The sequence below is a fragment of the Hippocampus bargibanti genome, linkage group LG05 (assembly GCF_051943395.1).
Source record: "Hippocampus bargibanti isolate YZ-2025 linkage group LG05, ASM5194339v1, whole genome shotgun sequence".
NCBI lineage: Eukaryota > Metazoa > Chordata > Actinopteri > Syngnathiformes > Syngnathidae > Hippocampus > Hippocampus bargibanti.
Window position 1 is genome coordinate 32,402,917 of NC_142738.1, and position 11,094 is coordinate 32,414,010.

Sequence of the window (11,094 nt, forward strand, 5' to 3'; positions counted from 1 at the left end):
AAAGTCTTTTACTGGGCAACCAGAACACAGTAAACAAGGAAGGTGGATGACCATAAACAGACCTGTGTGCGGAAGGGTGACGGGGGGCTTCCAGAATACTCCGACCGAACGTTAGGTGTGGCTTTTATAGCCAGAAGGCATAATTAAGGGAATGGGAAACAGGTGCGTGAGTCGGGTGAGCCAGGAAGGGAGGGGCCTGCTCCCAGGAGAAGGGGAGGGGCGCGCTCCTGACTGCGACGACGATGTGACAGATTTAGCTTGCTGTTCTATGTCTGTAGCCCATCCATATTTTTTTCTCTTTTTACAAAGCTATTGTTAACATTTTGTACATTTCTTTTGTTAAATTTGTTTTATGTTCAACTCTCCCAAGTTTATCACTCACTATCACTCACACTGCAAGAATCCAAACGAGGGCGCGGAAAATCCTACTGGACCCTCCGCACCCTGCCCACCACCTTTTCCAGCTACTCCCCTCAGGCAGGCGCTACCGATCCATGCGCACCGAATCCAGCAGACATTTAAACAGCTTCTTCCCCCAAGCCATTAACTCTTTGAACTCTTTCAACAGTAGCCAAAATGGAACTGTATAAGTGCCACTTAGCAGTTTTTTTGACGACGATACTAGTGCAGCGTGTTCTACCGGAAACAAATTCCTTGTGTGTTGTGTGTAAAGATGATTCTGATTCTAATCTCCTGTAGGCTTCATCATAACTTGCTGAAAATATTTCCACTTGGTGGCGCAGATTGATAATGTAAAGAGGGAGACCCATGACTTGCTAATGACCTGTGGAGTGCAAAACAGATTGATGAATTCCAATCCAAGAACCCCTGGTTGGGATCCAAAAACAAAAAATTGGGTGAGAGAAAATGACCATGCAAACGCATAGCATAGCTGTGGATACAATACAAGTAGTTACACAGGGTTTCCACGGATCGTTAAAAATCCTTCAAGATCATCCACCCCCCCCCCCCCATTTAGAGCTGATGTGTTTTCACAGTGTTCCTCTAATTTTTTAGAGCAGTGTATTTTGTTGAATTAATCTGTTAAACTGTTGAGAGCAAATGTATTTCAATTTTATTACTGCATTTAATTATTTTTGATCTTTGGGGAAGAAAATGATTTGTGTTGTATTTTGTTAAATATGAACAAGAATGCATTGTCAACTTCAGATTTAAAGTATTTTATTTAAATATTCAAAAAATAACCACCACCATGTTTGCCTCATGATAAATACATTACATTCATTTGTGTGACCAGTAACTAAAAACTGCTCCTAATTAAGTCAATTTCATAAGTGAGCGAACAGATTGTTGGGTAAATAGAGTACGGTTCTAAAACCGTCCTTTTTTTCTATACTTTCTGTGAATTTGTGAAATTTTTGAGAATACCCACTTCTCAAGGGACCCCTACATCACTGCTTAGCGACCGCAAGAGGGAGCCAGGGGACGGGGGGGCCTTTCCTCCGCGTGTTTGGTAATTTCAGAGTTTATCCAAATACCGGCTGGAGTCAATCAACAGTACCTACGATCTGTTTATTTTCTGAATATTCCGCACACCAATGATTCAGGCAATGGCTGTGACACACAAATGTATTTGATCAGGAAAGCGTTAGGTACCAAGACTATGGTGCGACATCGAGGCTTCAGTCTCCCAAAACAATTAGCTTAGCTTTTATCAATCTGTCTCCACAAAAATCTCAGTGTCAAGCCTTAACAGGTTACTTCATCTTCAAGGACGCACTTGGTTTCCTCAAAATTCTACTGTATATAAAATACAAGATACAAGACAGAGTAAATATGCCATCAGACACACTTCATTGCATGATGAATATTGAGAAACTGGTTTACTAAAAATTCTACTGTATATCAGATTATACAAGAGACTAAATATAGCATTAGACACACTTCACTGCTTGATTAATATTCAGAAAAATCAAAAGACCGTGGTCGAGACTTCACCAGGTCAAAAATAAGGAGTAATAATACGGCAGAAGACACACTTCATTGCATGATTTACATAAAATATGATTGAGAAAAACCAAAAGACCATGGCTGAGGCTTCACCAGGTCAGATCATAATTCAATAAGTCTTCAGTTACTCTTGCCATCTGTCCCTCCCAATTGTGGGCCAGTCTTTTGTCCGAGGAGCGTCGACGACGTGTGCTGAAAATGAAACAGATTGTAGCTACATGTATGTGCAACAACGATGAGAACGTTGTTTTACCTCTTCGCTTGCAGATGTACCCTCTCTTGTTAGCACAGTTGTCGTTATTCCAGTAGCCGTTGTTAGTCGCGATGGAAAGACATTTGTCTTGCTCGTAGTCATTTGGCTTCCCTGTAAGGAAAAAAAAAGATCTTTAAGCACTGCATTTCATAACATTGTCACGTAAAAATATGACAGCACGTTGAAATGCACCTGCTCGCCAGTGTTCGTATCCGAAAGGGGAGCCGTCAGTCCACGCCCAGACCTTTTCATGGCGGCCACCCGTCCACAGGGAGATCCCAGTTGGGCTGGACTTAATCACATCTAACAGGGGAATGTCATTTAGGATTCCGCCGGGATGCAAAAATATGCAAAGTGGGCACCAGAAAGCAACACAGTTGAGAATTGAACCCAGAAATTTCTAGCCGAGACACTAAACGCTTGTTGTACCTTGAATGAAAGCCTGTGCGTAGGGCTCGGTGATGCTGAGCAAGTCTGCACCATGTCGGAGGCAGTCTTTTTGCGCATCATCCCAGGGCCTCGCCGCCAGGTAACGGATCAGGTAGCAAAAGTCATCAAAGGGATCCTCCATCCACCAGCCGCATTTTTGATTCCAGCCTGCAACAAAAAGGCTTCTTGACAACCAATTGCTACATGGAAGGACGAGCAGTGTTTGTGAAATCCACCTGGTCCTGATGTTGACAGCTGGAGAAGCTGCCCATGAGCCTTGGCTGCAAGAACGGCAGAATTGTGAAATATCAGAGAGCTTATTACAAGACATGCAAAGCAAGGGTGAATACGTGTTGGACCTTTTTTGCAGATGAAGCCATGTCTGGCTGTGCAGTCGCGGGAATAGATTTGACCCGAAGCCTTCATGACACCGCAGTTCCCGGTCCTTGCCACATTTTCCCACTGAATAAAACCCTGTGCATCACAGTTGCAATGTCGTTGACTTTTAATTGTACGATTATTTGATGATAATTATGAGTTTTCTGAAATTCTTTCAACAAAACTAACTGGAGGAGTTTCACTTACTTGAGTTGTTCCGTCAATGAACCCATATTTGTTCTTCCCAATGTCATTGAGTCCCACCCACATAGGTGACGCGTCGCTTACTTTGGCTTCAGAATGAAAAAAAAGATGTTACATTTTGTTGTTGGACTTTTTCTTCCTTTCACAACTTTGCTGCTGTGAATTGTGAATTTCTGCGCTGCGAGACGAAGGTTGCGCTCATGTAATCTCATCTAATCCAACGATGTACGTTGCAACCAATCCCTGAGTGACAGTCTCGTTGCTCACCCTTCAAGAAGGCCATCTCGTTCTGCGTCTGAAAGCTCACAAGGTGACCTTGATCTGCCACACAATAAGCCTCTGCATCCTTCCATGATTGTGTCCAACCATCTTGGAATTGGTAGCAAAAATTGCCATTCGGAAGATAGTCGGGGTCACAGTAGGAAACTAAGTGGAGAAATATTGATCAGAAAATCTTGAAGCGATCAAGATTGTTGTAGGAGGAGCATCTGTGAGACTCACTTGACATCAGAGTCTGGTTAGGGTTTTGACTTCCTGTCTTCTCACAAATGTAACCGTGCCTCCAGTCGCAGCCCATGGTTTCCCATTTTCCTTCATCGTTTCCTTTTGGCGTCGACAACGGAGACGTGTTGGCTTTTGTCATTGAACGTTTGGTTAACGCAAACGTTACCTGTGAAGATGAATCCGCAGTCCAATTTTTTTGCAGTGTTTTTGGGCCATCCGGTTCCGTAGTTGTTGTAGTCAACGGGGGTTTTGTCCACCCACTGGAATATCCCATCATGGCCGTCTGGAACACCAATGACGGTGAAATGTTCAGTATGCGCGATTCATTGGCAAAGTCAATGCGTCCAAATTTTTAAAGCACTATTTGTTCCAAAAACCGAAAGGAGCCAGTTTTACTGGGCAAATAGCTTACGTGTCAGCTATTTTGGCTATGACTTTTGGAGGCGTTTGCAATCTATTATCCAAAAATGGACAGATGGAGAAAACTAAATCGTGTACCTGATAAACCAATCCACATCTCCAAGACGTTATTTTGTCGAAATTCACGAAGTTTGCCAGTAATGAAGGATTGTTCAGATTGGCTGCAGGAAAAAAAATGGACAGCTTAAAATCAGAACAAATGACGTTCATTCATTCATTTTCCAGACCGAGAGCCGCAGGGAGTGCCGGGGCCCATCCCAGCAGTCTCTGGGCACTAGGCGGGGGACACCCGGAATAGGTCGCCAGCGAATTGCAGGGCACAGAGACAAATGACCATTCGCTCTCACACTCGCACCCGGGAATCATTTTCAGCGTTCAATCAGCCTGCCGTGCATGTTTTTCGAATGTGGGTGGAAACCCTGGTGGGCCTGGGGGGGAACGGAGTGGGATTTTAACTCACGGCCTCGCACTGTGAAGTGGCTAACCCCTCGGCGACCGGGCCTTCCACTTTCAAAGTTGTTGAGGTTAAAAGATGACTGCCGGAAGTCTCCTCCCGATCCGACACCCACTAAGTATTATTGTTGCGTACCAAAAGAAGAGTATGAACAACAACATTTGTTCCATTCGAAGACCTTCCATACTTTGGAGCGAGGAAGCTTAAGAGGATGAAGCCATCTTGCCCCCAAAGTGCCCAGTGTACCTGTTGATGACGAGCAGGTGAGCCCCCTCTTTGGTGCATGTGTTGGAGGCGTCTTGCCAATATAGGAGCTGGTCGATGTTGCTTCGCAGCAAGTAGCAGCTCCCGGAAAATCCCAGCCATCCGTCAGGGCAGATGGCTGAGGCGGGATGTGATGAGTGCACGTTTCTGGGTTTTTAAAATGCGGATAATTTACAGCGTTGCTTACTGTCCAGTGGCCGTTTGCATATGTACGGACGCTTGGAAAGGCATGACTGCGACCTCCACTTGCCAACCTTCTTGGACTGACTGGTGACGACCATCGTGCAGGATCCCACTTTGCCCTTGCTGTTCGGAGAAAGAGGAAAGAGCGGCTCGGACGTATTCGGCTAAGCAGGCATGAGGCAACAATGAGATCTTCTTACATTGAGGGTTCACCTTGTACCCAGTTGGTGTAGTTGAGCGACAGGGCGTCAGACCAGTTCGTGCTGTTCCCCTCTCGGAGCTGACACGAGACCCGATTGCATTCCTGGCGGAAAAACAATCCGGCTCTCCATCCACTACCCTGTACAACTGCCACGGTTGCTAGCGAGCCATTTTGTTTTACCAGATTGGAGAGTCCGATCCAGGTGTCGATCCAGTGAGGAGTCAACATTTTAGTCACGTACCAATCCTCCCAATCAGAGGCGATGGAGACGAGGTCACCGCCCTCTAGGACGCAGTCATCACGGGCCCTGGACCAGCTCTTTGGGGTTTCCCACTTCAGCTTGTAGCAGTGGGAGCTGTACTGGTTCCATCCATTGTTCAGATCACACCGTTGCGGCGCCGGATTGGCTGAGGGAAAACATTGCGTGGCAGTTCAGTTGCCAAAAAGGCCTTTTGATGCCACTCAAAAAATGACAAAAAGCACCGGGCTACTTTTACAACCGCCATTTTCAAATTTATTCTTGAAAATCAGTCATGCCAATCAAAGGAGGGTTTCGCAGGCCCGCCCTCCGTGTAGTCGCTGACTATTGTCACGCTGCAGCTGGATTGCAACTAAATGCAAAAGAACAATGCCGTATGGACTCACGGTTGGTTCGCTCGCAGATGTATCTTAACGTCTTGGAGCAGTCGGCATCATTCAAGTCAACTGAGCCTCTTAGTTCACCACAATCTTCATTCTTATTCTTGTTGTTAGGCTCACCTTTCCCTCAGTTCCTGATGAAAAAAAAAACTTTTTTCAAGTCTGATTGTATTTTTCATTCACTGCTTGAATAATCTGCTGTGAAGTGTGTGTGTTGCTTTGCAACCAATCGCCTCATGACAGGTGCTACCCAATCACTGGTCCACCCGACTTCCCCGATTTTGGACTGTTGCAGGTGGTCCCGGTCCCCATGAGCCGCGAAAAACGAGGGAGGATTGTTGTATTGCTCCACTCAAGCACCCAGGCAGACATGGCAAGCTTGCAATGCATTGCGGAAGGAAATGACATACAATATTTGTGGGTTGATGGGACTGCCATCCAGCCAAAGCCACGCGCCCTCGGTGATTCCGTCTGTCAGGCCAATCCAGTGGTCATTTCCGCCGGATTGCGTCTTCAGCCACTCCTACAAGATATGGTACATGAACAACATACTGCAGAGGTGATGAAGCCACTCGCAATTTGTGAACTTGTGCTAGATAAAATCAAAATATTTGGCAGGGAAAAAAAATCTGGTGAAATGACAAGACAATGCATCTGTGTCAGCTCAGTCATACGGGATTGGTCCATCGATGACAAGGTTTCTTCGGTATTCAACTGTGCTTCTTTGAAGGTTGGGGGGTAAAAATTAGTATATAAAGGGCCAGAGCGACCAGCTCAACTTTAGTTCACTGACAAAGCTTTTCGGATCAGGAGCCTAACATCTTCAAATTAGTACAAATGCCTGAAGAAACTTTTTTTTTTCATCGACAAGACAATCCGGTCACAAAATGGTAGACATGTTTACAGTTGGCTGATATGACGCCTCACCCATTCGTTGATGTCCTGAATGATCGCCAAGTTGCTGTTTATTGATAAACAGAAGGTGTGAGCATCGCTCCACAACAGTATGTCCTCGGAGAAGTAGTAACATTTGTTCTTGAACGATCGCCAGCCTGTTTGGCACTGACATTGTCCTGGAAAAACACAAATACAGGTCGCGAATGTCTAAACAATGACGCATTTCAGAAGACAGCGCGTGAAATGATTACCTCCTCCCCCACGTCGCTTAAAAAAAGAAAAGAAATGACCAAAAAAAGAATGTTCCTTGAATGCAAAACTAAAAAAAATCAGGTGGTTAGTCTTTGGAAATGTGACCAAAGACGCCAATGATCACCTCACTTAAATTTCATAGGGTGTGAGGTGGGGGGGGGGGGGGGGGGGGTGTTGAGGTAATTGCAGTGCCTCCGGCGACCGACAGGGAAAACGCCCCACCTCGCACTACCTCTGGTGGCCGCCAGGTGAAGCTGTTGAACTTGTGACTGATGCACAGTGCGGTGATGTTTCACATTGTCTGAAACGAACCCGCTGATTTCAACGCCTCACAATTAATTCCAGATCATCTTCAACATTTGCATATTCATGATGTCATCGCCGAGATTCCGAATTGTGTTTTTGGGGGGGATCCATTTCTTTCATCTTAAACAATGACACATTTCAGAAGACAGCCCCGAAAATGAGTAATAATAATCATAATAATAATAATAATACGTTTTGATAAAATACATTTTATTTCAGGCGCCTTTCAAAGCTCTCAAGGAGACAAGCATAGACACATTAATAAATAAAATAAGTTTATGAATAGAAAGAGATAAAGTTACACAGAAAACGACACCCTTCACATTAGTTAAAAAAAGAATAAAAAAAGATGGACCCAAAAAATAATCTTCCTTCAATGCAAAACCAAAAACATGATTGCAATTTTTAGGAAAACACATTCCGTTTCTAGGCAAGGCAGCGGCGGCGGTGGACAAGATTTGCGGGACTTTAGCCAATTAAGAAGGGAGGCAACAGATGCCGGTCTGGTGTGTCGTTCGCGCACCAAGCGGCTTGTTGAGGTGATCGACTGGAGACGGCTCATATTTGGGAGCCGCCCAGAGCAGCCGACTGCTCCCGTTCACTTAAAGTCGCACCTCAAAATCCGTGGTGGAAATCACGCAAGCGGAGAAATAAACCACAGCAAATTCAAAATACTTTATTGTATAGAATAATAATAATAATAGTAGTACAAATTATACTATAATACCAATACTACTATAATAATACTACTAATAATAATACTATGATAATCATAAATCAGAAAAACCTTTATTCGTCCCACAATGGGGAAATTTGCAATAATAATGACATAATAATAATAATAATACACTCCATTTATAAGCGCCTTTAAAAACTTTTTTTTTTTTTCAATTTGTAAGTGGCAAGTTGTAGACTGTCCATTCATTATTTTTGGTAGTAAATTAATTTGGATTGGATTGACTTTTCTTCTTTTGTTCAGCAACAAGTTAGTTTTTGTCATCTTTCACTTGGCATTTCAAATTGCTGTCATCAAATTCTGACAAATTTCCCCAGTATGGGAGTATTTAAGGCTTTCTGATTCTTAATTAAAGCCATTCAAATAAAGGGAGGAATCTCACCGATTGCAAGCAGGGTAGCAACGCCGCAGAGTATCGGCACAAGCCATCCGAGGGCTTTGTTCTTCTTCATCTTTGACCTCCAGGGAAAAAGGCTTGTTTGAGACAACATGCGCTGCATGGAATTTATACAGCTACGAGGGGAGGTGCGAGACATCCGATTTGCTTTGTCAGAGAGGGCGTGGCTTTATGATGACCCCCGGCGCGTCATGACGACTCATGACTCGCTCCTCTGTGAGAAAGGAAAAAAAAAAATAAAGCCCCACGTGGACTCTTGAATTGTAAAGATCACATGCAGCCACCCTACATAGTCATAACATTGATGTCAATCACGTCTGCTTTCTTTCTATATTCTTCCACTTGACACGATGTACAATTCATCTGACGAAACATTTTGGCTCAGTTTCAGCCCACGCGCGTGCATGTGTATTGCGCATCCAGAAAACGTTTTTTAATGCGTTGCCCCGAGCCCCCCCCCCCCCTCGCCCATCCTCAATGTTTGCTGCTGTAGATGTTTAGTTTGATCAACGATCAATCGGGAGATTTTGGTCGTGGCGCGACCCCGCCGTGAGTCTTCCAATCACGGGAGCCTTACCAAAGTGTCATTTACAAGTCGATAAAAGACACGTCCTGTACTTTCAAATCGCGCCTCAAAAGACATCTGTTGAAAATGGCATTCGGCGTTTAGAGTTGAATCGGCTATTTTATTGATTTCTCATTATATGGCTCTGTGTATTGTTCTTTCATGGTAAAGTGTCATGTTAAATGTATCCTGATTAAACGTCCTTTCATTCTTGATACCTTGAATGAGTCAAAAAAGAAAAGTATTTTCTTTTTTCTTGAGTTTCACCTTCCAAATGAAGTGTCAGCATTGGGTCAACGGTCGCTCCCGACCAAGTGGTCAGACGTCACGTGTTCTTGACGACTTGGATGAGGACCAGGATGTCCAGGATACGCTTGGCCGTCGTGGCTGGAGCGTGCTGTACCTTCAACTCTTTGTACTTGCATGAAAAATACCGTCATCGTCATCATCGCAATACCTTTTTTACGCTCCAGCACACTTTCTGTCACGCGGGACACTGATTTTTTTTCTTCAAATGACGCCTCGTGGTTTTTGTCGGACTGCGTGAACTTGAAGGCGTGACATCGATCAACAAATATTTCACCTGTTGTGCCCCACCCCCTCCCCCATAAAAAATGTGATCAAGTCGACCCGCAATTTTGCGTGTTTTTGTCATGCAAACACAGGATTTCTTCTCAAGTTCCACGAGAGCGTCCGTGGAGGTGACACGATCCCACCCACGATTTTCGGTCATTGACGGAGTTTTATTTATTTCATTATTTTGAAGAGTTGAGGGAAATGTTGACGGTCTTGTGCCATGTGATGTGTACGGACACGCGGTCCACCGACAGGAAGAACCGAGTGAATGTCCACACGAAAGAAAAAAACAATAACGTTGATATAAGGTAATATCTCTTGGCTTATCTTTTCCAATTCAAGTCACCGATTTTCATGAAATCATGAAAAAGTGGTGAGAGGCCGCTCGACTCAATTGCAATTGGGCTTTCATGCCTTTCACACATTAAACAAAACAGAAATAACTGCTGTTATCAACCGATGAGAAGGTTTCTTCAGCCGTCATCTGTACAAAAGTGAAGGTTTCGGACGTTTCGCGAAACGTCCTGTACGACTGAGAGCTTACACAGACGTATTGCTGTTATCAACGAAAATATTTCTGTGACAAATGTACACTTGATTGAATACCAGGGAATATATACAGTGAGACCTCAACTTACGAACTTCATTGGTTCCCAGACAGAGTGTGTAAGGCGAAAAGTGTGTATCTCCAAAAAAATAAATTCCCATAGGAAACCATTAAAATGGGAATAATCCGTTCCCGGGTTTCCATAAAATATACTTTTCAACTAAATAAGCCTTAAAACTACACACAACATACCTTATTCTATGTATAATAAATGTGCTATTGTATTGTAATGAAAGAAATCCACTGCATTGTGTCATAAAGTCACTTTATTTACATTTGTGATGGTCATTGATGGCTTGATGAAATGGCGTTGGAGGTCGAAGGTCAAAGGGAATTGCTGTTTGGTTAAGAGAGGCGCATTACATGACGACTGTAATTAAAGAAATAAACTGTGCTGTAAAATAAAGTTTTATTGACCTTTTTGATGGTCGTTGATGGCTTATGGAAGGAGAGTCACCTTCCATAAGGACTGTTGGTAACTTAACCTCTGGTGCTGTTCGGTCGTGTGCTTCCACCGAAGATCACTCCGCCAGCCGTGGTGGGTGTGTGTTATGAAAATAGTGCTTATTATAAGGTTTAATTTTCATAAATTTGACCTTTGTAAGACGAAAAGTTTGTAAGATAAGGTGTTTGTAAGTTGAGGTCTCACTGTACTCGCTATACAGGGTGCAGATCAAGGTCAAAATGACAAATAAACAAATGATTGGTGAACTGAAAAGAAGACATGTTGCGTGGTGGAATCCAAGCTTAACGAATGAATCCAATGATTGAAAGCAAATCAGTCCTAAACAGGAGATCAATGTTGAGGGACACAAAGCGCAGGGAAACTCTGAAATGACCTCAAGAAGGTTATCCAT

General features: G+C 43.8%; 1 protein-coding gene across 5 annotated transcripts; it reads right to left on the reverse strand.

Moving 5' to 3' along the window:
- Nucleotides 1-1,162: 1,162 nt before the first annotated feature.
- LOC148898556 (macrophage mannose receptor 1-like) lies at nucleotides 1,163-10,082 on the reverse strand. Of its 5 annotated transcripts, none has more exons than XM_088995784.1 (17): nucleotides 8,475-10,082; nucleotides 6,829-6,974; nucleotides 6,312-6,424; nucleotides 5,908-6,035; nucleotides 5,261-5,669; nucleotides 5,065-5,183; nucleotides 4,860-4,995; nucleotides 4,238-4,320; nucleotides 3,906-4,022; nucleotides 3,737-3,838; nucleotides 3,503-3,661; nucleotides 3,239-3,324; nucleotides 2,890-3,127; nucleotides 2,654-2,821; nucleotides 2,417-2,527; nucleotides 2,225-2,335; nucleotides 1,163-2,163 (listed from the first exon to the last, which is right to left on the reverse strand). In XM_088995784.1, exons 5-17 carry the CDS (start codon nucleotides 5,488-5,490, stop codon nucleotides 2,096-2,098), a joined length of 1,728 nt encoding a protein of 575 aa, XP_088851910.1. In that variant the 5' UTR covers nucleotides 5,491-5,669; nucleotides 5,908-6,035; nucleotides 6,312-6,424; nucleotides 6,829-6,974; nucleotides 8,475-10,082; the 3' UTR covers nucleotides 1,163-2,095. The 5 variants fall into 5 exon arrangements, with proteins under 5 accessions (XP_088851910.1, XP_088851913.1, XP_088851912.1 ...); XM_088995787.1 differs by having other exon boundaries at nucleotides 2,890-2,934; nucleotides 3,013-3,127; nucleotides 5,908-6,424; nucleotides 8,475-10,081; XM_088995786.1 differs by having other exon boundaries at nucleotides 5,261-5,364; nucleotides 5,443-5,669; nucleotides 5,908-6,424; nucleotides 8,475-10,080.
- Between the last annotated feature and the right edge of the window lie 1,012 nt (nucleotides 10,083-11,094).

Coding starts and splice junctions, on each gene's coding strand:
- LOC148898556 (XM_088995784.1), bottom strand. CDS start 5,490: ATGTTGACTCCTCACTGGATCGACACCTGGATCGGACTCTCCAATCTG. Junction 3,325..3,502: donor CGAGATGGCCTTCTTGAAGG/GTGAGCAACGAG, acceptor TTCATTCTGAAG/CCAAAGTAAGCGACGCGTCA. Junction 2,822..2,889: donor GCTGTCAACATCAGGACCAG/GTGGATTTCACA, acceptor TTTTTGTTGCAG/GCTGGAATCAAAAATGCGGC.